This window comes from Mya arenaria, chromosome 3 (assembly GCF_026914265.1).
Source record: "Mya arenaria isolate MELC-2E11 chromosome 3, ASM2691426v1".
NCBI classification, from domain to species: domain Eukaryota; kingdom Metazoa; phylum Mollusca; class Bivalvia; order Myida; family Myidae; genus Mya; species Mya arenaria.
In genome coordinates, this window is record NC_069124.1 from 2,216,476 (window position 1) to 2,242,656 (window position 26,181).

Here is a 26,181-nt window from a genome sequence, read left to right on the forward strand (position 1 = left end):
CTGTCATATTTGCCATGTTGTTTATCTATCTGGAAGTTGTGTGCAGTAATTCATTATTGAATTTGAAAAAAACCAAGTGTTATTTCCTGCTTTAATTGACATTTTATAATTACTAATGATGTTCATTGCTGAATGCAAACACTCCATTAAATAGCTTGCTTCATTTAGCTGCTATGTCATTGCACTATTTTGCAATAGCCGCGTGTTCCAATTTTTGTTTCAAGTTTTGACAAGATCTTTGTCACGTAATTTGCATGAGATGATGACAAAGAAACAAGTTTAGACGGAACAGAAGTAAACATATATGAATAATTACTTTATATCGAACACAGGGAAATACCCCTAGAAATGAGATCAAATTGAATATAACAATTAAAACAATTACAATGACATCAGGCTATGTTTATTCCTTTACTTGAGTGATAATTACCAAATGAAAATAGTATTGTTATAATAAAACTAAAAAAGGCCTACGAGCCTGCCTAAGAGCCTATCACTGCTTATGGAGATCGCGGTAACAAAACCAATGAACTTAAGAAAGTTAAACTAAGGAACACTCTTATTGGAGAATTGTCTACAGCACTTTGCCATTGCTGCAAAATCAATAAATTTATAATACACACTTTTCTTAAATTATACAATGTTAATGTTATTAACTCTTTGATTGAAGAGCATAACACATTCAATTGAGTCGAAAGCTTTTTTATAATCTACAAAAGTACAATACATTTTTTCTCAACATCGAGTAGAAATCAACGAGCATTTTAAGAGAAAACATATTATCAAGTGTGCTATAAGTCTTTCAAAATCAAACTTGTTCTTCACAAAGTCAGTTATGTTTTTCTAAATAAGTGTTTAGCCTGTCGTTTAAAGCATAAGTGAACAATATACAAAGCTGCTAAGGATACTTATGTCTCGGTAATTGTTGGTATCTAACTCATCACCTTTATTTGTATAGGTCATCAAGATTACTCTTCTCCACACATATGGAAATTTTCCCGAATCCAAAACAACATTGAAAAAATGCAAACAATATGTAAAAAGCGTTTCATTATTTGCATATTTCTAGTATATGATCTTTCGGGATATTGTCAGAGGAAGAAGCACTCTTATTATTCTCCAATCCTTTCATGATTTTTTTTACTTCGTCAATATTAAAATTGGCATACAAAATATTATCATCAAAAGAGCAAAATTCTTTATCGAAATCCATATTGGATCCATTTGAAGTAGAATGATTAAGCTTCGCAAAATGGTCATGAAAAAATCTCACTTGAAAGTCATCGTTAGTCATAGTTTTCTTCCTGTTTGTGACATTTACAAATGCATCAAGGTAAAATGGAAAAAAAAAACATTACCATGAAAACAGTTTCTACCCTTTGTTGTTATGAGTACAGGTATGCTATCTGATGTTTATGTTAATTATGATGTGTTATTCACTCGACCGAAGTACCGTTTTCTAGAATGGGAATTCTAAGAACCATTGCCATTGGCTGACCAATTCCTAAATCGTTTGGTATTGATTATAATTCCTTCACTCCTAATCGATTATCGGGTACATAATCGGCGCAATTTCCGAATCTGAGTCACACACAACATACTAGACTGTCAATCTAGTGGTCGCAGGTTCGATTCCCCGCCGCACCACGATAAATACTAATCGTCTTTCGGGAGGAACATTAAATGGGGGTCCAGTGTGACAGAGCTATACACCTGTACACGTTAAAGAACCAGGGTAGCTCTAACAAGGGTTACATTCTCTCTGTGCACTATGCTACAAAAACCTAAATTACTAACAATCTTATCTGAGCCGAATGGACAAGGCCCGAGTGCGAGTATACATAAGCTTTCACACCACCACCAAATCTAATTCCATTTTTTTCGATCACTTTTGATCAACGTCACTTTCGGTCATTTAAAAACAACAACACATATATACGTATTTATAATCACAGATAAAGCAAATTTTCTATAATTGTTTTGCCAAATATTCATCACAGAGATGTTAATTGAAATGCCTATGCATTACAAATTGCGCCGTAAGTGCTAGAAAAAAAATATTTTATTAGATTTTGATAAAAAAGGATTTGCATTTTTTCTGAAAAGTCTGTCGACACTGTAAATATATTTTTGTATCAAATACTACGGACAGACTACCCAATCAATAATGTCTTGTGGATTATTGATGATATCTTTGCAAATAAGACAGATATTCAAGAAATAATGCAAAATAAGTAAATTAAATTCATTTCCTAGTTACTAAAACGTTAATATCTTTCTTAAAATAGCTGCAATCACCACACAGTAATATACAGTAATTCTGTATAAAGACATTTCCATAAAAATGTGAATGCTTTATGATGAAATTTCTGATAAAATCATTTCCCATAAATGTGCTCAATTCCTTCCTACAACATGTTGCAACGGATGTATATATTATGCTTGCTAAATATTGAACCTCAAAACTGAGTAAAAAAAAACATTTATATTTTGGTCCTTCAAACCTACTTTTGCACTGAGGAAGACCCTGAATTAAACGCTGAATAAATAGTTCCCGTTAAAGTTGCAGTTTTAGGGTTTGAAAATTGTTGCTATAATTAATTATATTTTAATGTGACTGTGTCCTACATTAACATATTGGAATGGTGCGTTGTGGGACGTCAGTTGTCTTACACAGGGAGGGAAATACAGAGATTTCCAGGAGCGGTCAAAATACTGAAAAGCATATCTGTTATGCAAGAATCTCTACAAATTATCGTTGAATACGCATGTGTGATATACTCCGTGATGGAATGGAGTCCACCGTGGGTGTCTGCTGACATGTACCAACTCCAAAAGACACCTTCATGTAATAAGTACACGTCCAAGCGACAATACTTGTAACTTTACATGTATCGCGCTCCATGGTTCGTAAGAAAGATAATAAAATCAATTTGTGAGAAAGAAGAAATCCCTTTTAAGCACAGAACAGAGCAGAACAGAATTTTATTTTGATTTAGACTTCATAGTCTTTCATCATACAAACAATCGCAGAAGTGTACATACACTCAAAAACAAAACATACACATACAACTAATTCTTTAAAAAAAAACATAAAATGATACAAAGAAAACAATGTGGAGGGTAGTAATCAAAAGTTCAGAAAACCTTTTATTATTATTTATTATATTTTTATAGCATATATGTATAAATAAACATAAACAGAAACCGTATTTTACTTTATGTATTGTTTAAATTATTTCTAATTTTAATCGCACAATCTATATAACAAGAAAGGTTGTTTAATACATTCTTATTTTTACTTTGTAACAGTCCTATAAGCTTAAACATACTTGGATTCTGCCAGTAATAATGACTAATGTATCTTTTTCTTATGTTTTATATATATATATATATATATATATATATATATATATATATATATATATATATATATATATATATATATATATATATATATATATATATATCACACTTGAACATGAAGTGAAACTCATCTTCAATGTCCCTGCTATCACAAAATACACATATTCGATCATGTCTCTCTTCTCGGTTTCTACCGTAACGACCAGTCTCAATTCTGAGTTTATGTGATGATAGTCGTAGTTGACTTAACACATGTCGATAACGCTTTGAGTTCATAACGTCAAGATACTGTTCATATTCAATATTTGGTTTTACATATTTATATAGAGTAAGTACGTTATTATTTTGGAGGGAAGTGTGCCATTCTTGGCTGAAGTGATCAACAAGCCGCTGCTTAAACAATTGAGCAAAACAGTCAGGATTTATAGTGGATGGAGTTTCCCATACATCCCCGAAACCATATTTGTAGAGTAGGTCCTTTATCTTTGACGACCAGTTGTCTAAATGTCTAATATTGTTGTCAGCAACTAATTCGTCATAAAGTGCCTTAATTACACAGTTGTTTGTATTGATGACTTTAAACCAATATTTCACCATTCGAGTCTGTCTTATAATATGTAATGGGTAGCGTCCTTATTCACCATAACACCTACATTACTTGTTGAAAGCTTTACAACTAGCATACGCTTGCAAAACTTCAGATGTACTCTTTCGAATTCTTTAGCGTTGGAATATTCCCATATTTCACACCCATAACTTAATATCGAACCAACAAACGCGTCAAAAAGGTCACATTGTGTCTTTAAGGTATTCGACCAATATGTGTGTGCTTTATGCTTCGCAAGTGTGTACTAATTGCATCAATTGAAAGCATATTATGGAAAAGGAAACGTGTGTAAACAATTAAACCAAAGTCAACTGAAATTAAAAATAAATAAATCCGCAGACAGGCTTTGATAATGAGGCTTTTTTCCAAACTCAATGTCAACGTCAGCAACATAAAATCAGATCATGTTTCCTATTTTTTTTTCTCAAAAAGTTAAAGTTAAAGAAATTACTGTCACTTCCTTGCTTGTTTACATCGGTTTTGAACCGTGGTGACACATATGAGAATCCCGTTGAAGTCACGTGATTCCTCACCCTGTTACAAAGAGAACCGAATTGCGTGAGCTTTTCTTGCTAGACTCAGCACAATTATGCCATAGCATGAAAGAATATGTCAAGTCACCTTTGTGTAAGAACTCAAACAAGTTGGACTAATAACCAGGAATAAAAAAATATACATGGTGACGATTAATTGAAGTTTGTTTTAAATGCCTTGAAGATTAAAGTACTGTGAAATCATTAATGTTCGTGGGCATGAAATTTCGTGGTTTGCCAAAAAAAAAAAAAATTTCGTGGGTACTTGAATTCGTGGATTTTCATTTTTGAAAAAAATAAAATAATCGAAGATGCGATCGTCCTAGATCGTCTGCATAATATCCACGCGCTGGCCCGTGATTTCCGTCTTCTACGTCATTGGTTTATGACACTCGCTAATGTTGCACGACATGCCAATTAGTGCATATACCCATGTCACTTATTGATTTAATTGGGAATAAAGGTAATAAAAGAAGATGTACCCTGAACATAAATACAGATAGGGGAAGCCATTGAATGCCAATCAAGAATTTTGCAAACTGTGAAAACACCGAAAAGGTGCGTATATTGTCACGTTCGGTGCATAGTAACCTTCAATGTACTAGTAATCGATTAATTATTTCATTAAATAAAAAAATCGAGTACAGACACTCATCTAGACTGGTACCCTTTTTCTCTTTTCTACAAAAAGAGACCGGTATCAGCTAAACCAGGTGCCCGTCGTGCAATCGAAAAGTATTAGGAATACGGGAACCAAATCAAAATGGCGGTGTAAGTAGTAAACAATCAGGAGAGCCGATGTAAAAAACGTTTTTGTTTTCCTTTGTATAAAATGTTGGTATATTGGTGTTATTCACTCCATTTCCGACGAATATACATAATCGAAATCTTATTTCTTTATTTACCAAAATGACAAACTTAGTTGAATAATTATACTTCAGAAGTCGGTACCGTCTTTTTTGGGACAAAATTTGCATGCCACCTTGATACGTTTTTTGGATAAAATGTGTTATTTTTAACTATTCATTGCATGGCACATAGCATTTTTTAGATTTATTATACTTTTTTCTTTGATTATATATGACTATTCTTGACATTTTTAATAGTTTTGACAATAAGGGGATTTTTTTGGATTGAATCCTATTCTTATTGATGGGTTTTTAATCCCCCGCCATTCGCCTTATTCCAGAAGCCCATAATGCTTTGCGACAAAGGTGACTTCCGGTTTATTTCCGCATTCAATTTCCTAGTTATCGATACGAGTGAAAGGAAGAGCATACTTGGCAAAATAGATCGATAGGTGAGTAAAACATGTTAGGAACATCAGGTTATACATTCTTCTATAAATATCTACCGCTTTTTGTAAATGTCAATGAAGTTTTTGACGTTTATACCCAACTTCAATACACATTTAAGTGGGTGGGGTAAAATAACAAATATTATGGTAAAGACTTTCATAGTAGTTCTCAAAGACTTCAAATACATATTGGTTGTTATAAAGTATGCATTCAATTGTGGTTTGTTGAGTTTGTTATTAAATTAAATGAATGATATGTTGCAATTAGTGTGAAATTGTTAAAATCTGCAACTTCAAAACAGTCAAGTAAATGAAGCTTAAATGTGATTAAGAAGGGCATTTAAATACTGACTGCTGTGCTGTATGTAAACAAATATGCAGGTCTTAAAATAACAGCTTATTAATATTGTACTAATAAATTGTAACTATTTAAATATCTGACTGATATTAAAGCTGCACTCTCACATATTAAACATTTTGACAACTGTTGTTTTTTTGTCTTCGACTGCCAATTTATGCAAACGTGCAAGAAAACCAGTGATATAAGACTGCTGACAAAACATTGGATCGCAGATTTTCATTTTTAAGTAAATAAAATAATTTTTAATGCATTTTTCTTAAACCGTTAGAAACGCTTTTAAAATTAGCCATAAAATAATAATTTTTAAATGGAGATATGAAAATCGGTGATCTGATTTTTTTGTCAGCAGGCTTATATCACTGGTTTGCAGATATTTACGCAGAAATTGCCTCTTTCCAAGACAACAAATAAAAAAAGTTGTCAAAACGGTATATCTGTGAGAGTGCATCTTTAACAGTTAAGAGTCTTTTTGTATTTTTATTTTTTCTGGCTAAGTTGGATGATGATAAAACTATTTATTTTATTTCAGAGATGTCCATTCTGGATGTTTGATTCCGCCAAGTTGATGCTCAACAGGAGTAGGCAGTTGATACCATTGATCTGATAGCACCTGCTATATCAGTGGTTTTACAAGAAAAATTTGTGCAAAACACAAGAGACGGAATCGGTTCAAGAACAGAGATAAAATAAATTAAGTGTGTCAATATGAATGAAAACTTTCCCTGACTGCAAGGACTAAAGAAATGCACACAAGTGACATAAATTTAAATGTTTGGTACAAAAAGTAGACATGTAGAACTTAAAATTATGACACAGGATGTGAAACAACACTATAGCCGATAACAGTCCAACAAGAGATTTTTCAAAAAGAAGCAAGATTTGGTTTTTGAACCCTTGGCAAATGAACCTTTAAAGGGATTATTGCATACCAAGGACAATTTATTGTTTTTGAATTATATCATGTTTAATGTTATTATTAAATTGTAAAAAATACCGTTGTTATTAATATGATTGTCTATGATCTTTTTATTCCAATGACTGTGTAAACTCCCATGGTTAATATTAAAAAGACATAAAATCGAGTCAACGTTTGTGGGCAATAACTAGCCACCCGGTTAGCTTAGTTTGTAGGAACACCGTGCTTTTTCTGGCAGCCCTTGCTTCGAGCTTTTTCCTATCATGTTACTTTAGTATTGTTATAGTCAATAAGCCTAGGTGTCGTTAGCGCAGTACTGTAGGCCGAATATTTTCTTGGCCCAAATTCAAACAGCCTTGAGATTTAAATGAAACTTGGTACACATGCAAATTTCCAGAAACAATAGGCTCATGTCCAGCAAGATCATACATAATATTTCAAGACTTGAATGATTCAATACATCTGCTCCTATGTATTTTAATTTTCATAACTAAAATTGTTCATCATTGTAAATACAGTGCTCAAGTTTAAAGCTGCATTCTCAGACTGACCATTTTGACAAAAAATGTCTGAAAACCAGTGATATAAGATTGCTGATGGAAGATCATAAAACATTTTTACAGAATTATCTTGACCGTTTTGACAAAAAAAGTCTGAAAACCAGTGATAAAAGATTGCTGATAGAAGATCAGATAACATTTGTACGTATCTTTGTTTGAAAATGGATATATTTATGGTTAAAAAGCGTTTCTAACGCTTTAAGAAAATGGAGTCTTTTGACAGTGTTTCAAACAACTGAGATCTGTTATTTTGTGAATCATCTTATATGACTGACTGAATTGAAGGCAATGATATCAAAATCGGTTAATCTGTAAGATTGCAGTTTTAAAGGTGCATGTCCCTAAAGGTCAATTGGCAGGAGATCTCATCAAATTTAATGAAGAATCATACATTCAATGATGCAATTCAACTTATTCATTTTGATGAAAATCAGCATTTAAAGAAGTTACCATGAGCTCTGATTTTTTTGCTGTGTTTTTTTTTTATGACAAATTTATCATTTCTGTAGAAAATGTCTGACACTATCATACAAATTGTAGCAAAAGAAACAAAAAATGGTTGTACAGAATTAATGTTTATTTAAATATCTATAAAAAGAGTTGTTCATATAATAAAACATTATGATGCACATTGTAAATGTAAAACATAACTAAAGTACAAGGACATAAAAAAATATTTAATTTTATATATTTATATGATTTTTGAATAATACTATTTCTTATGATAACAATAATAATAATAAGTGTTGAATACTAAGCACTTAACATATTATACATGTATGAATATCAATAACAGCAGTAAAAAAACAACAGTTCAACCAACAAAAGAGATCCAACAAGTACTAGCAATGGGAATCAAACCAATATGACCCAACAGTGATTCAAATAACACTAGTTGTCTATCACACATTCTGTCCAACAAGCAGTCCAAACAACACTGGTGGTCCAACCAACACTTCCAGTCCAACCATTTATAATTGTTCAACCAACACGTATGGTCCATCCAATATAGCGGCCCAGTAAGCAATAGATGCCAAACCAACAATAGCATGTCAGGTACTAGCTGTCCATCACGTTGCTACCAATCTAGCAGCCCAACCAATTGTAGTGATGTTCTTCATTGAAAGTAATGATCTCAGAAGGTAACATCAGCATATTTGAATCATATCTGTAAAGAAAGGAATGGAACATAAAAAGCATATTTTTATAAAAAAGTAAGTTACTCTCCGACTTATTTATGAATGGGTTTTAAGACAATCTGGAAACCGATTTAATTCCAGGCCTGGGGTATGCGACTAGTCCGGTGGCCATCATAATATTTGAAAATAACAAATCATTCAGGAGACTACACAGGTGACAGCATGACATAATTACTCTATGTAAAATGTTTATTACATAGTAATAAAATACACACAGCAGTATAAATATCATAATTTATATTGATGATGATTTATTTATGTTCATTCATAAGACTATTAGTTATACCTGGTAATGTACATACAGATTCCTCATTAGATTATGACTGTCAGATAGTAAAACAGACTAATGTATTATTTGTGTTAATTTTCAAAACAAATGTTTTAGAATAGATGAGAATTTGTTGTTTATAATACTCCAATAAGAATAGTAACTGCAGTCTTTTCTGAACCATCTACCCCACCCACCAGAACTAACTGTCCAAGTAAACAGTCAAGCGATTTATAGCTCATGACATTCAAATAATATCACAATAATGTAATATAAACTCATTAAAATGACAAATCTAATAAAAATAAATAAATTATAACAAACCTGGAATGATAATTTGTCCGTATTTATCGCTGTTATTGTACTTCGTCATAACCCGGAAATAAACCGGAAGTCACCATGCCGCAAAGGATTATGGTCTATTGGAAAGTCGAGAATAGAGTGGGGAGGGGTTATAGGAATGCACTTCGTTCGTCTGTCAGTCTGTCCATCTGTCTGTCTGTCTGTAACATTTTGTGTTCACACTATAACTTACTTATGCATTGATGGATTACCATATTACTTTGTACAAATGTTTTCCTCATTGAGACGATGTGCAGTGACCTTGACCCGGTTCCATACCTCAAAGGTCAAGGTCACACAAGAGTTCACATGCTCGTGTCTGCACCATAACTTACTTATACATTGATGGATTACCATATATCCTTTTTTTAGCCAAAATAAACTTGACATTGAAATTACCTACAAAGTTGGTTAATAAAATGACTGTATGCCCTCGTTACTGTACTATTATTAATGATTTTTGTACTTATTCTGGTAAGAAATTATATATTTACGACATAATGCTCCATGCTGCTCTTTACTCAGCCACTGTAGTTTTAAGAAAAACACTTCTTACCATGTAGAAAGAGTTCTGGGTTCAAATCCCAGCGGTGGCCAACTAGAAAAGCATTCAGGGGCTTTTAAATTCTTGTCATTTTTTTACAAACCAGAAAAGTATCAAACCTTTCTTTGCGAAAATTGGAACATTCTTGTCAATATTATACAGCCCATTGTAATTCTATTTTTACAATAAATATATTGTTTCGACTGACTGGTCTTGAGTTTGAATTACATGCAAATCAATATTATATTGATATACTGGTAATTTATTTTATCTTTTGAAATTTCATAAACACATTATCTATTATAATATTGATCATATATATTTATATATTAGTGATGTTCCGATGATCGATTATAATCGAAAATCGATTGGTTGGGCCTGAAATCGGCGACAATCGATTGTTTTTGGTTATAATCGATCATCGAACAAAAAATTGAAAAAAAATATTAATAAGTGTTCAGATGTTATCTTTAACAAAATTGATGATGAAAGCCACAATGAGCAAGAAAATAACTGGTTTTTTTACAACAACACTTAGTAACTTCATAACTTCAATCATAGACATAATGTATATGCATATGATGATTAAGAGTTTAATACTGTGTCTGAATAAAACTTCACTTTAGGTTCTATCTAGTATTTAAAAAAACCGATTGTACTATCGATAATCGGTTACATGAGTGGAACCGATTATCGATAGTAAAATTAGAACCGATTCCCAACACTAATATATATATATCAGTGAATATTACAAACATTGAGGTTTGTTTAAAGTTTCATTCCAATTTAAGAATGTCTTAAATTTTATCAGTGCTAAAAATGGCTAATGTGCCAGCAGTTGAAATTAACACAAGCCCGTAAGCCCTGCAGTGGTAAGATGTCTTCCAGGCTTGCTTAAATTCTGTAATTTATATAGCAGGACTTGTTAGAAAATTTCATGCCAAGCAATTAACATTAAGATACATTTACAATTATGCCTAGAAATAGTATAAAGCCAGCTGTAAGTGAATTTACATGAAGATTTTTTTGAATTTCAACCTGTTTATAAAATTGTATATATTATTTTGTGGCATACTGTGTGTACGATACAGTTAAGGCCCCTTTAAATACCAAATTATGATAAATTTTGTTCTAAAACAGTGAGTAATGTCATGTATATGGTTTATAGGTCCGTGGTGATGTATAGTTCATAATGTCCCGAAATATGGTACATTATAAAGTAAAAACAAACTATGAGTTAAATTATATATCATTGTCTGCAAATATGGTATGTTATACTGGTAAAGTTAAAACAAACTGTTAGAAAAATTATATATCATGGTCCATAATGTCCCTATGGTCCGTGACCCTATATACCTGTATACATGTTTTAAATATTCTTTACCTTAGCTTAATGCTTGAACCAAAATCTGAAACTGAGACCATGTGACTTTTGGGCGCTAGACGAATGAAAATATTTTGCTTTATTTTAATGAATACCAGTACTGTATCATTAATATATATATATATGAGATAAATTTACTTATTAAATAATTGCTTATTGGTTATAATCTTACCTTACAGACATCAATCCACTCATTTTGTTTGATTATCAGTGCAGGTGTAATGCCATAAATATAGTTGGAATATAATCCAGCTAATAGATATGGGTTGATAGAATTGACTACATCTGCACAGATATTATTGTGACACTTTTAAATGATTCCAAAGCATCTCCAACTTGATATGCGGTCCTTCAGGTGTGAGTTCAGCCAAATTCCGGCCCCAATTTCTCGAAAATTCATAAATCTCTTACAACTGGATCAAGCTATATTATTTTTGTTTTATTAAAATTTGTTTTCATGTTTACGTTAATCACTTAATGAGAGTTTTTAGACTTCAATAAAGAAATCTTTATGATATATCAGTTGCGAGCCACGACGACCACTCAGTTGGGCTAATGAATTCATTTCAAGGACCTTGACTGAGATAAATGAATCAAGGCGGTTATCTTGTTAAATAAATCAGTCAACAAGAGATATTTCTCGAAAATCCTGTCGTCTCATTAATTACTTTGGTGCAAGTGCCGCCATTTTGTTGACATTGACAACTGACGAGCACCTGCTGATCCGGATTGGCGCATACCTGTCGTTAGATTTTTATCAAAAAGTAACGAAGGGTACCAGTCTACACTCATCACGCACATCTTGCATTCGGAACTCCTCGGCCATTTTTTCAAAAACAACCTCGGATGTATGCCGGTACATCTGTTGAAGTAGTCCGTATTTTTTTTAATAAAAGCATTAATTAAATGTAGTGTTTAAGAGTTGTATTCATTGCTCTCAGCTTAAATTGATTGCAAGTGAAGTGTATTATTGCAAACATAGTTACGATTCCCAAGAGTTAAGTCATAAAATTTAACTACTAAATAAGATTACTACGCGATCTATTTGCAGCGGACTTAAACGTACCACTTTTTAAGTATGTAAACCGTCCATATACATCCGAGGTTGTTTTTGAAAAAATGGCCGAGGAGCTCCGAATGGCACATCTTGTAAACTTGGAGATTTTCATTAACAGTACACGTTTAAACACGTGCTTATAACTGTCATTTGCTGCATAAAACACATTTAATTGATTTGGTTCATTATTTGTTAACGGCAGTTATAATATATTAACAGAATAATGATCGTAAGTTATACAGTGAGACAGGTTTTAACATTGTATACTGCGACCTCTGTAAATCATATACTAGAGTATGTACGTAACAAGGCAATTGAAAAAGTGAATAAAGGGTTTATATTTCGTGGGATCTTGAATTCGTGGATCACCCAACCCACGAAAACCACGAACATTAATGCCCAACGAACATTAATGATTTCACAGTAGTCTTAAACAATACGTCGAATGGTACATTGATGTAGTGACTAAGTCTAAGGCATTTAACAATTTAACGGAGACAGCGGTATGTTGATTTAGGTAATGTGCTGATCAAAAATCGCTATATATTTTCATCGTTTTGTACGTCGTATACTACGATGATTTAAATGACAAGGTATAACTTAAACATTGTAGTTTGCGATAAGACGTTAGCTCAGTTGGTAGCGCACCTAACCCATATACCAATGATCGTCAGTTTGAGCCCCACGACAGGCGCACTTTATTTCAAATTAATGCGCAACATGACGTTGACGTATGTCATTCACGTTTACGCGGGGTGGTTTTAAACCTCCCACCATAGGCCACGCTGTGTAGCCGGTACCTCGGCAAACCTCGACATGCCGCTTCTTGGGGGAAATTTTGATCCGCTCGCATACACGTAAAAGATACTTCAGTAGTTTACCAAAATATCCGTGCACATTATACCCAATAACTCGAACATGCATGACGCTCACAATGTCATTGCGCGATTGCTCCGCTTTATTAATGTATTTCTACAGTGTTGGCACACACGCTTCTGCATATGATTCCGGTGTATTGTGCAGCATTACACTGCTCGGAATCACAGGAATTTCCCTCACATGGAAGCAAAATAGATTCACTTCCACCACAATTAATTAAATCAACCACAACTTCTACTGGGCCGGCTTATAAAAACTTCCTATGCCCACATTTTGTGCTGTAGACAAAACTATCTACCAAAATGATTAGCTAGAGGTAAATTGTTATATAAAGCCCCAGACGAACCAAATTGTGTGACTTGTTGGTCAAATGTTTGGCTCTCGAAATACGGACTCGTTCACATAGATAAACACCATCGACCAGTCTTCCTGAGTAAGTGTCGTCACAAGACCAGTCCTACGACTACCACGACTGGTTGACCTTTGATTCCTTCCTGAAACTAGTCGGGTGGTCGTTCATATGCGAACAACTATTCAGTGCTTGGCAAAGTGTGAGTGGGTAATGGACGTAGACTCTTTGTTTTGACTCTGCCTCGTGCGTTCGTTCCATTCCTATCTAATTGATTTAAAAACAAACACTGGTAGCATAGCAATTCGAATATATTAACAAAACAATTAAAAGAATCATTAAACACACAATCAATAAGTGAAGTCACCTTTATACAAAAATAGACGTATTCCATAATATTGTTGCATTCTGACAATGGCTACCATGTTAATGGCCATTCCTGACAGTTAAAGTCTGTTTGTCAATCGCTGATTTAAATGTCGCCTTGTAAGTTTCGTTATCAACAGACTTTAATGTTCATGAATCAAACGTGTACCCATCGCCATGTCGTACAATTGCGTAGCGGTCAAACATGTTACCAATATGATTCAGCGTTGTTTCCATAAATAAAAGTGTATGTACTGTAACATTTGTTTCAAAGTTTTAAGTGTGTTAAAGGACATTTTTAAAGTGTCATCCACACTCAATGATAGATAAAAAGTGAAAAAAATCACAATTTCATTTATGTATCAAATTAGAGTTGCCAAATTCAAACTCCAGTATGGAACTTTTTTTCAAACATGACAAAACGTGTACATTGGTTCTCTAGCTAAACTCTAAACATCCGACGTTGCCGAGTGTTTCAATTGTCACTGGTTATTCGATTACATTTGCAGCGTCCATCGAAATGTTATTTAAATCACGCAGAATGCATTCCAGAACACTCCAGCTAGATATCGTCAAAAATTGATCCAAATTCCTTGTCAATTTCACTCTCGATGTCATCAAGACTAAACACACTTTTCTTTTTCGTAAACCCCATTTGCAGCGCTTTACTGACCGAAAAGCGCTCCTCGGGATCAAACGCGAGGAGCCCCCGCGCCACCTCGAGGTATTCCTTTTCAAAGTAAAGCAGCATTTCCTCATTCTGCCTCAGGTTAAAGGAATGAGCGGCCCGCATCTTCTGGATGTACTTGGCGATCCGTGAGGCATCCACCTCACCGAACGGGAAGCGTCCAGTTAACAGGATGAACAAGACGACACCGACGCTCCATTCATCAATTGCCCGGATGTCGTATCCATCGCGCGTGGTCGTACAGAATATTTCCGGCGGCAAGTATTCCGGTGTCGTAGCAATGTAAGCAAAATCTTCATATGTTGCATCTGCCACCTTAAGGGCTGATCCAAAGTCTATTATCTTGGTGGAGCCCTGTGTGTCAACGAGGATATTTTCTAGTTTTAGATCACAGTGAGCTATGCCATTGTCATGCATGTAACTAACGGCAGATAAAATTTCAGTCCCGAATTTTTGTCGAGTTTCCGAGTGCACGGGAAAATGGTGCGTGACAAAATCATGAAGATCACCGCATGGCACAAATTCCATTGCCATGGCAACGATTCTGTTGCATGCAATACCATCGTAAACTTTAAGAATATTCGTGTGGTCAAGCTTACGTAGTATTTCACATTCTTTCATAAGCCCCTCGGAGTACTTTCCGTCGGTGACCTTACACGTGATGATGGCTTTGCCGCACTGCGCCCTGTAGACGACTGAAGTGCCACCCTTTGCCAGCCTATCGCCTAACCGAATCTGGCCGAGTTCCTTCCCCGACAGACGATCCTTCCGCCACTTCCGCCCGTGGGGAGCAGCCTGGTCCACCTGCAAGACATACAAGTAATATAAGCATTTAATTCGAAACTTGATTGAAAGCTTTTGTTTCAAGAATCAAAATAAAAAACAAACAACAAATGTCTGATTTTAGAATTTTCTCGAAAAGTATACATGATGAATGTATGTCAATATCAACATTATATTGCTTTTCGCGATTTGTATTTCTTTATTTTTTTTAAATGGTGTGTCATATCATGAATAATTAAATAAATCATGACTTTATTAATGGAGTATTTAACTTTGTTGTGGGAAATAACCGAAGTTGTTATAATGAAATAAACACGGTAATAAACGGGGACCATTGGAAAAACAAACTAGTCTACGGATTAACAACAAATGAATGAATGTTCAAAAAGTTTGAAAAGCGAAAACAGTTGGAATTATTTTCCGGGGCACGTGTATGTTTCTTTTCCAGTTCAGTCTTCGTAAATAACAGAAGGGCGGAAATGAAGGCTCAGTGACCTGTTGCTATTTAAAAAAAAACTCGTTGCAATGTTACATGTATACACATAACAAACTTAAATATTCTTACCAAAAACTTATATCGAACATCCATATTATCATCTATTCCAAAAGGTCATCACATCGTTTGTTAACTTGGAATTTGATTCAGCGCGTTTTATATAACCCTGCCAGATAATTGAGAACTAATTTAATTACTAGTACATGTCTGTATAATAGTGACTGTTGCACTTAACACTCTTTAGCGCTTCAGGAAATGACAAAACGGAAGCTCCTTAAGCGATTATTTAAGTGAGTGTTAACAGCAATGTCACGTGACTGTAAACAATAGGTGTTTATGATAACACTTAACTAAAAATGTTGCCGCGTCTGATTTGATCTAACGTCCGTGCCCCTCTCCTGATTTCGGCCATTCTTATTAATGATCAAGAGTCAAGATTAAACTTCTTTATTAAGTAACTTGAACACAAAGTGTTCCTCATTACATGATAGATATAATACATTCAATAAAATATATATACAACGATAACATGATAGGTTTGAAATCTCAGTCATGAAAAAAGAACTGATAATCAATATTTTTAACATAACTGTGTATTAGATACTTTTACATTACACTAACTTTGTATTAGATGCTTTTACATTACACTAACATTTCACTTACACTTCACAGTGAGGTTGGACTAACAACTAATTAGTAAATATTCATATCATATTTGTCATGACGAAAACTTTATTTTTTTTAAGATATATTATGGTATGTAAAAAAGCTAAAATGTAAGCCTTTAATAAAGATCATGAAACAATATTTACAAAGTTATGACGGTGTTCAAATCCTTTAGAAAAAATATCCCTATACAGATATAAGATATATAGTATTTTTTATAGATTATGTTGATGAAAACAACTCAGCAATCTTTAGAAAAAAAATAGAGCAAAATATTCTTGAGTTATTGTTAAAAAAACTCAAATGCGTTCTTGGCTGTCAAATATTTTCCCCTTGGAATCTTGACCAATGGCGTCATTCAAGATATTCTATTATAGATTTCGCCTTTAAAATGTGTTAAAACATATATAAGATTTAACAACTTTTGATGCTGTACGGTAAAATTAGTTGAGACTGAGTTTGAGTTTTGACTTAAGTATATTCGTGATATTGTGGCCCGGTTGGTTTTTAACAATTTAAATAAAACTGAAGAGAGCGGCCGTATCCTCGGAAACTTTAAGTGATTTTAATTTCAATAAAAGATTATTGTTTACCAGAAAACCTTTTGTTTCAGCAAAGTTGTAAGTAGCATTATAAACATAAGAAATACAGCATAGTACAGTCATGTTTAGTAAGTAAAATAGAGAGTTGTTGGGTTTTACTTTAGTTTGCTAGAAAAAAATATTAGAGCTAAGAGGTGGTACTGAATTTATCATGTTATTTAAATACTATTGGATTTTGCCGTCATTATCAGAAACAGAAGCGTAAAAGGACATGGTTGCTCATATGATTGGGCCAATCCATACCTTCAGGTATACATCCAAATATCTGCACTGTCACTGTCCTTATCTCACACTGAAGGAGTATTGCAATCTGCGTAATTATTCAAGGCTGCCTTGTTGGTGAAGTAGAAGATATCATTGAGAAAGATGTTGAAGACTAGATTATATTGATCCTTGTGGCACGCCTTCCACGATGGAGTCCCACTCGCTGGTAATGTGACCTAATTTCACCCGTTGTTTTCTGTTTGTAAGATTGCTATGCATTGATTTTAGTTTACATGTTTGGACTGAGAGACTATATGGATTAAGCTTTTCTAAGATGAGATCATGGGCAGGAAGTCTAATGCTTTGAGAAGTCCATCCAACTGCACCTACACATTTGTTCAAGGTTCAAGACCGATCAGTTTCTCACTTATGACCCGTTCATATAAGTTGGACATTGATGGTAACATACTGACGAGTCTATTGTTCTCTACTATAAAGGTAAAGGGGTCACCTTTCTTGAAAGTTAAGTGGTACCTTATGACTATTTGGAAACGATCCTTGGATTATGATTTTGTTACGCGGCCATGTTTTGGATGGGAACTTCTAAAGTATCTTTGCAAGCAATGGTGATTTTGGGAGGATTCAGATATATTCCAGTTGATTTTTTTGGATTCAACATATCAATATGTTTTCAAATGCCATAATCGCTGACCGGGTAAAATGAACATAAGCCGACATTTGACAATTTTACTGTATTTTGTTCGATACTAGGGATCTTTAAAGTTCCAGACATTCCAGTAGAGTCCACTATATTGATGTAAAATGTGTTCATGTCAAAAACGAAACTTTGTATGTTGTCTGTGAGTATGAAAGGGTCATCCAATTTATATGTATATCTCTGTGAGGGAAAAGGTTTAATTGTCGACCTGAAGTCTTTTGATAATGGGCCCTTCATCGTTACATCGTTCTTGGAAAAAATCAGTAATTATACTCTTTTGACCTTGGTTTTCAGAAATCTGAAACGTCTAGCCAGTTTGCCATGTTCTGCCTTCTGTTATATGTGTATCTTGTTTGGCGAGTCGTGTAAATAAGTTTATGTTACCTAGCTAGAGTGTGTGTAAGGTGGGGATTCCTGTTTAGGGTGTTCTGTTTTACTGGGGAATGCTCGTCAATGATTTGTTTCAAAATTTGTTTGTGAGCCTAATATATATCATCCATGTCCTGAAAAATATGGAACGGAATGATGGGTAGATGTTCAAAAGTGTCGGTGCCAAAGTTCTTTTATGGCCTAAAAGTTTTTCATTAATAGCTCACATTGTTCTCTAATACTGTTTGCTTTGAGGTTGTGGCAATCGCTAAATCGCAATTAAATTGACAGTTTTACACTTTGTTGAGGCATCATTAAATGTATGTAGTTTTTCATAAAGCATGTAGGTTCTGTGATAATATATCTCAGACTAAAGTTATCAGAAATATTATAAAGAGGTTTACATTTATATTTTTCAGTAAGTCATAATTGATATCTCCTATGCTATGTAATTCTTACGTATAGAACTTTAATTATATTTTATAACAGTGTATTTCGAAAAAAAACTTATGAGTAAAAAACGTAACTCAAACACCCATATATGAAAGTGCACCTTTTGTGCAGGGGAGACCACTGCGTCCGTAAACGAACTAATAGTTTTACTTAACCTTAAATTTGCAATTTTCACAAACGGGTAAAAATATCGAAAAATCATGACGAGTGACAGCGAGGCTTGACGAACGTTGTGTGGGAAGAGTGGCAGTTTTGTGGGACTTTCCTGCAATTTTACCCGATCTCAGACAACACAGCCAGCTGCTGCCTACCAAATTTCCCTCAAATCCACCGACTGTTTAAGATGGCTGAATCAGAAATCGTGATCAACGTCCAAGAAGTAAGCGACAGCCTACCAGCTGACGAAAACACAAACAGCATGAAAGAGCAGAGGGACACCACTGCCATTGGCTCAAAGTCAGTTCCTGTTCTTAGAGTTGAAAAGTTGAAGGAAGATCTGAATAGCAGTTTTTCCTATACAAGTGGTGAGGAAGATCACAGTCGTCAGGGTTCGGATGATCCGGAGCACAGGTCTGAAGATGAACCTGAATTTGTGGCTCCCACAGATGAATTGAAAGAAAAAATAATAAATCAAGTTGAATTTTACTTTTCTGATGCCAACATTCTGAAAGATGCATTTCTGCTGAAGCATGTGAGACGCAATAAAATGGGTTATGTCAGCATAAAATTGATTACCTCATTCAAGAAAATGAAAAGTTTGACTAAAGATCACCGTGTGGTTGCTTACAGTCTCAGGCAGTCAAATGAATTGGAGGTTAATGAAGAGGGTAAAAAAGTCCGACGTAAAAAACCTCTGCCAGAATATGATGAAACTACTCCATCAAGATCTGTTGTAGCCATAAATCTTCCAATGGAAAATCCTTCAATTGAAAATATCGCAGAAATGTTTTCCAAGTGTGGTGATATTGCGTTAATACGTATTATAAAACAAGGCAAGTCTGTTCCACAAGATGTAAAGAAACACTGCAATAAACATCCAGAAATTGGGACTAGTACTTGTGCAGTAATCGAGTTTGAAAAGCATGAGTTTGCACAGAAAGCAATAGAAAAAATGACTGATAAAGAAGATTGGAAACGTGGTATGAGAGTTGTCAGACTTGCTGAAACAAAAAAGAAAAATGACAAATCAGGAGACAGAAATGGTGAATCTCATGAAGGCAGTGGTGATGATGATAAAAAGAAGAAAAAGAGAGGAGGCAAAAAGCACACTAAGAACAAACATCTAGATGATGCTTGTTACAGCAGTGGTTCAGACTATGATCCTCCTAATCATACTTCCTTAAGCCCTAATAATTTCGATGGCAGCAAGTTAAGTCCGAATGCAAGTCCTAGAACTAGTCCACGCTCTAGTCCCATGACAAGCCCAAGGAGTCAACGGAGGCGTTTGGGACCCCATGGAAAATCACCTCTTGCAGAACACAGCCCTGGTGGCAGTCCGAAACCAAGTCCAAGAAGCAGTCCAGAAACCAGCAGAAAGCGTTATGAGAACTCTTCTGGTGGCGATAGTACACCATCTAGTCCTTGGGTTCAGAGACGTTTAAAAGCAGCTCAGGAGATGAATAAAAGTCCACTTGCAATGAGTCCAGCTGGAAGCCCCTTGCTGGGGCGACGTGCTAAAGATGGTGCACACCGGCTTGCAGATCTTGGCTGTGTCATAAGACAACCTAAAGGCCCAGATGGCACGAAAGGATTCCACCTTGGAAGAGGCAAACCACGGGCTAGCACTATTTCTTAGACTATATGGATTCTTTTTGTGTTTGATACTAAAAACTGATGTTTAATGTGTATAAGGGATTTAAGCTAGTTTGTTAAATTACTGTTTATCTTCTGGTTTTATGTCTGAATAACAATACATAGCAAGGCCTAACAAAAAATTGTTTCTAGAAAAGCCAATCTCCATCTTCTAAACGCCGCTGATGTTAGGTTTTTGTTTCATTTTTTGATTTCTAAAATAAATTTTGCAGCCAGACATTGATTTGTATTCGAGACGACATTTTTCTTCCAAGTAGTGATCATATACCGACATACACCCATTCAAAGTTCTGTCCACAAATTCTAGAGTGTTGTGTATTTATTTACTATTCAAGTCTGGTGGCTGAACTAATCTTGACTTGGCCCAACCTACCCTACTACATGTATCAAGCATTTTTTGTCAGGTCTTACTTAATGTTACTTTTATTGAAATTGACAAATTGTGTACAGACTATTTAGAAAGTCATTCTGAAAGGTCGTAATTTTTGCTTTCACTGTAAAAATGTTGTCATTTGGGTTTGTTTATACTTTTGTTTATATTAAGATATATTCATGTTATAAATGATTAGCATATCATAAGTTGATTGAAAGATTGGTGCATATCCTTTCTGTTAGTTTCCAAAGATTTCAAATTATTTTGCAATTAATTTGAAATTCATTTTATGTTCTGTTTTGTAATATTTGTAGCAATGTAAACATAATTACTGAGACACATAAGCACATGTAGTCAATTAACTGATATTATATTTATTTTTGATAGAATATTTGATAACTTTCCATTTATGATAGATTTAAGATTGATATATTCACATGATGCTAAGACCACTAACACATCAAAGTTGATCATTTGTATTGCCCTTCTTCAGTGCTACTAACTTCATCAAAGACTGAACAGGTACATACATCAAACAACAAGTTATGTGGTTGTTTGGTGTGGGGAGAACATGACTGTGTTTGATGGCCAGCTTATTCCGGAGTGTCCTTATTTCAGCTTTAAATGAATACAAATTTTGTTACCCAAAATGTCTAAAATGATTAGCAACTATTGTCTTGATGCCGAATTATGGCTATTTTTCTAAGACTGCAATATCGATCAACTTAAATATGGCTATAGTTTTATCCTCATTTCAATGGGCCATAGGGACCTTTAACAAAACATGCAGAGTGAAAGTGACAATTTTCCAAGTGCTTTTTATTGATATGTTTTCTCTAGTCAACAATATAATGGAACAGGATTGTCCTCATAATAATTATGAACTTTTCAGCATTATAGAAACACTTCCAGATTTATTTTATGCGAGACAAGTTTGAAAATGATTTTTTTCCCTGTTCATATTTTATATTTTATTTTGTACATGCTCCACAAATTATTTTTAACTGTTTTTTTACTGCTAAATAAATGACTGACTAGGAAGGAAATGTGCTAGACACAGGGTAAATATAAAAAATAAATCAAAAATTCATTCAAAAAATGCTACATTTTTTCCTGTTTAAGTGAATTATAAATCATATGATTGTTGTAGTTTTTTCATTGAATTTTCCTGTTGTGGTTAATTAGGTCATTATGTTTGTGTGTGTAGTTTCAAGTGTTCAGGGTGTTAGTTTTGACCACTTTTCAACATTCCAAAATGACGTACAATACAGATAAAATAATGAAGAATAATGACAGATAATAGTAATAGAAAAGCCTCAATGTTCTGCATGCATACTTGTTTGCTTCATGACGTAGTAACAATTACTGTGCTCAATGCTATTTGTTGAAATTCAAGCTATGTAGAATTGGCATTGTTGAACCTCAATGGCATCATCAGTTTTTAATATACTGTTTGTAAATGTGCTAGGAATTGTTTAATGTCAATGTAACGTCTTGCCTGTTTGAATTGTTATTTACCATGTTCATTAAAGTATAGGTATATCATATAAAAGCTGTCATATGGCATATGTTGGTTAACACTGATTTTTGCTGTTTGATGTTTTTAAAATGTACATACAGCGTAAAATTCAGTGTACATAATTTGTGAGCAGATTTGAGCTGTATATTTTCTGTATTGAATATACCATAGTATAATACAATGTAGCTTTGCTTTGTTTGATGACTGTCTGTCTAATCGTTGCAACTTTTGAAATATCTCCTCAAATTCTGGTTCAGTAATTTGCATAGAGAGATTGAATAAGTTTCACTACAGGGATGTAGGGTACACTGTAGGGCTCTTTGAAGAATGCAAGGTGCAAAACTTAATGACAGTGTGCTAAATATGCACTTGGACCTAAGTTAATACGTTTTTAAAAAACAAAAACATTTCAAACATATTAAGTCTTCAACTCTCTAAAAACTAATGTTTCAGTATGTCCATTACCGAAGCCTGCTATCACATAATAGATATAGTTTAGGATCAGATATTCAAAGTTTGTCCATGTTATTCTTCATTCCTTTTGCTACAAAATGCCTTATTGTTTTGCCTAATAAATATGTGTTGATTGATACATTACTGTTGTAAGGTAATTTGCTTTGCTCAGATTTAATTATGTATGTATGATAAGTTTACAGCCACCAGATTTTCCCACATGAATTTGCTACGTATTATATATTTTGAATCATTATTTGAGGGGAAAACATTTCAGTGAGTACAGAGTGTGCTTCATGAAAAGCTGTCTGATTTTGACCTGTGAAAATTGGCATTAGCCTTTGTAATACCAATTTGTTGCTACTGTATGTATGCTAATATTGAAGATGCCCATACACTGCCTGATACCGTTATTATTGCGCAATACTTCACTAAAGTAAATTATTTTGTGTTTCGTTATTACATTACATTATCATTTTGAAGCAGCTTAATTCTATCCATAGATGTAGGAGAAACTCTCAATGCTTATGTATATACTAGCAGAATACTTAATGATATTGTGATAACAAATGACAAGCTTGACTAGTTTATTTTTAAGAGAAAACATGAGTTAAAAATTGTGATAGCTTTGAAGTCCTTGTGGTGGCTTGCATAAATTTGAACCTTCGTCATAACTCAAAAACCATTCAAGATATTTACAAGAATCTTGGTACACCTATTGCGAGAAACAATGGACACATGTGTAGCAAGGCCCATAACTCTAACTTGAGGCATGCGCCGTTTCAACAGGGGAAAATTAACAGCTGAGCATTATCATCAGGCTGCCATGTTCTTGTTATTATAATATTACGTGTGATATTGATGTTTTGTCTATGTACATACTGTTGAATGCATAAATAATATTGCCCAAATGTAATTGTGATAGCTAGTGAGATTGTAATTATTATTATGGGTTCTTGAGTAAGTTCACACAGTATAAATGTTTTTATGTATTGTGCTAGAATGGTGATGTTTCAATTTATAGCAATGTTAGTAAGCAATATTGTGATGTGCTCTGTCTTCGGAAGAGTGTATCAAGTCATGAATCAAAGATGGTCAATAATGAGTAGAAGACCTTCTGGTCACAATAAATGAATGCTTTGTTTGGCATTTCCCACCCAAATCACAAAACTACCAGTGACCAAAAAAGTGTTTAACTTTTCTGGTGATGATATTTTCTATCATCAACAACAACAACACCATGAAACGTGTAAAATGTTGGTAGGGACACACCAAACAAACTAATTATGTATTTTGACCTTGTTTAACATGTTTAACAAACTTTTATTCTTAATTCTAGGGTTATTTTTAAGCACACGCTTTGTTCATTTTTTACCTTTAGTTTCTGTCTTCAGGACATCTTGTCAGATTTCTCTAATATGTAGGATTAAACTTTTACAATGAGAGTCTGTTAAGTTTTCTTGTGCAAACTCGTCTGTTATAAAGGTTTGTGAATGTAGAGTCTTAAATGTTATTTGTTTTTAAAATACATAATTGTAAAGAAGACCAAAATAAAGACTAAATTAATGTTAAGTGTGAATTTTCAATATATAGCCTCTTTGCATTCAAGACCGCTTGAGAACTCGCTTATCAAAACCAATTTATAGCTAAATGGAACTTTGGCCGATTTTGTTTAGAGTATTCTTAATGATTAAATCCGAATCCAATGGGCGACCCCATTGATGAAGACATAACACTTTGTTTATTGTTGTAGTTTCATTTTCACATGTACTAGTATTTTTGTGCTCACTCTGTGTTTTGATTATTTAAGTTGAAAAGAATATGTTCTGATATAGGTAACATTTTTGTATGATTGTAAAACAATCTGGTGTTTGTTCTCAGAAATCACTTGTAATTGGCTAAAGTCTCACTACAAGATATTGTATACACCTTATTTTAAGTTTAAAATCAAGTGTGATATTGTAAGTAGTTATAATTGAAGTGTATTTGTTCTTTTTTCATTCCTTTTTAGGTATTTTGTAACATTATATATAATTAATTACCGGGTATTTAATTAATTAAATGATTAACATCTAGCCTAATTGGAAAACTGGTTTGCATTTATTACTTGACATTGTAAAATATGATGGCTCTAATTTTAATAAGTTAAGTAATTTTAAATTAATAATACATTTTACTATATTGATTGGTAAATATTATATATTTTGTACTGATTTTTTTTGCGAATGAATTTTTGTACTTAAATGGCATTGTTGAAACTTATAGTAGTACATTATAGTTTTACTTGATTTTATGTAGGCATTATCTTAACATAATGTCAATTGTAAGCACTAAGCACAAAAAAGAACGAATTTATTTGCCATATTTTATAGGGATTAATAAAGTTCAGAGTATTAATGTAGCATGTCCTATGGTGCTAATATAACTGAAAGTGCAGTATGTGTATGATTTTGTCAATTTATGTGGTATTTTATTTTCAAGGAAACAAATTTGAACTAAAATACTGGCGTATGATTTTTGTTTTAAATGAAAATAAAATGTGGTTTACCATTGATGATGAATTAGTCACGTGTTGTGTTTTCATTTCCGTGGTAATCAATTTGAATCTATCAGCGTAAAGTACATGGACGGAACTTGTAAATTAGTTAAGTCACGTTACGGTAGCATGCGGACGCTGTACAGGTCATTAAAGCAAAAACTAAAACACGTTGCGGTTAGCCAATGTGATCTGAAACTAAAGGTAATTTCATAGTATTCTTGATTAAGAGAAAATCAGAAAATAAAGAGTAAACTCGTAGTACTGGAGAGGTCAACCAATGTACTCTGAAACTAAAGATAATTATTCCGAGTACTCGAAAGTGTCAGACGAGATATCTGCTCTTTAATGATTGCTATGACAGAGGATAATTGTTTGTTTCAGTGTAAGATCGCAATATTACATATGTCACCAAAATGAGCACCAAAAGACATATTTCACGAGTGACAGCCACGACTGAAATAAGCACGTTTGGTGTTCC

General features: G+C 33.7%; 2 protein-coding genes and 1 long non-coding RNA gene across 3 annotated transcripts; 2 read left to right on the forward strand and 1 right to left on the reverse strand.

Annotated features, from left to right (window-relative positions):
* The first annotated feature begins 5,695 nt into the window (after positions 1–5,695).
* On the forward strand, positions 5,696–7,157 carry LOC128226908 (uncharacterized). Its single transcript, XR_008259738.1, has 2 exons — positions 5,696–5,806; positions 6,694–7,157. It is a non-coding gene; the product is annotated as an uncharacterized LOC128226908 (long non-coding RNA).
* Positions 7,158–13,955: 6,798 nt separating this feature from the next.
* LOC128226541 (uncharacterized) lies at positions 13,956–16,235 on the reverse strand. Its single transcript, XM_052936472.1, has 2 exons — positions 16,065–16,235; positions 13,956–15,520 (listed from the first exon to the last, which is right to left on the reverse strand). The coding sequence occupies exons 1-2, from the start codon at positions 16,086–16,088 to the stop codon at positions 14,591–14,593; spliced, it is 954 nt and encodes a 317-aa protein (XP_052792432.1). The 5' UTR covers positions 16,089–16,235; the 3' UTR covers positions 13,956–14,590.
* A 2,963-nt stretch (positions 16,236–19,198) lies between these two features.
* On the forward strand, positions 19,199–25,728 carry LOC128227696 (la-related protein 6-like). Its single transcript, XM_052938464.1, has one exon. It carries the CDS (start codon positions 19,351–19,353, stop codon positions 20,800–20,802), a length of 1,452 nt encoding a protein of 483 aa, XP_052794424.1. The 5' UTR covers positions 19,199–19,350; the 3' UTR covers positions 20,803–25,728.
* Positions 25,729–26,181: the final 453 nt, after the last annotated feature.

Coding starts and splice junctions, on each gene's coding strand:
- LOC128226541 (XM_052936472.1), bottom strand. CDS start 16,088: ATGGATGTTCGATATAAGTTTTTG. Junction 15,521..16,064: donor ATGTTCGATATAAGTTTTTG/GTAAGAATATTT, acceptor TATGTCTTGCAG/GTGGACCAGGCTGCTCCCCA.
- LOC128227696 (XM_052938464.1), top strand. CDS start 19,351: ATGGCTGAATCAGAAATCGTGATCAACGTCCAAGAAGTAAGCGACAGC.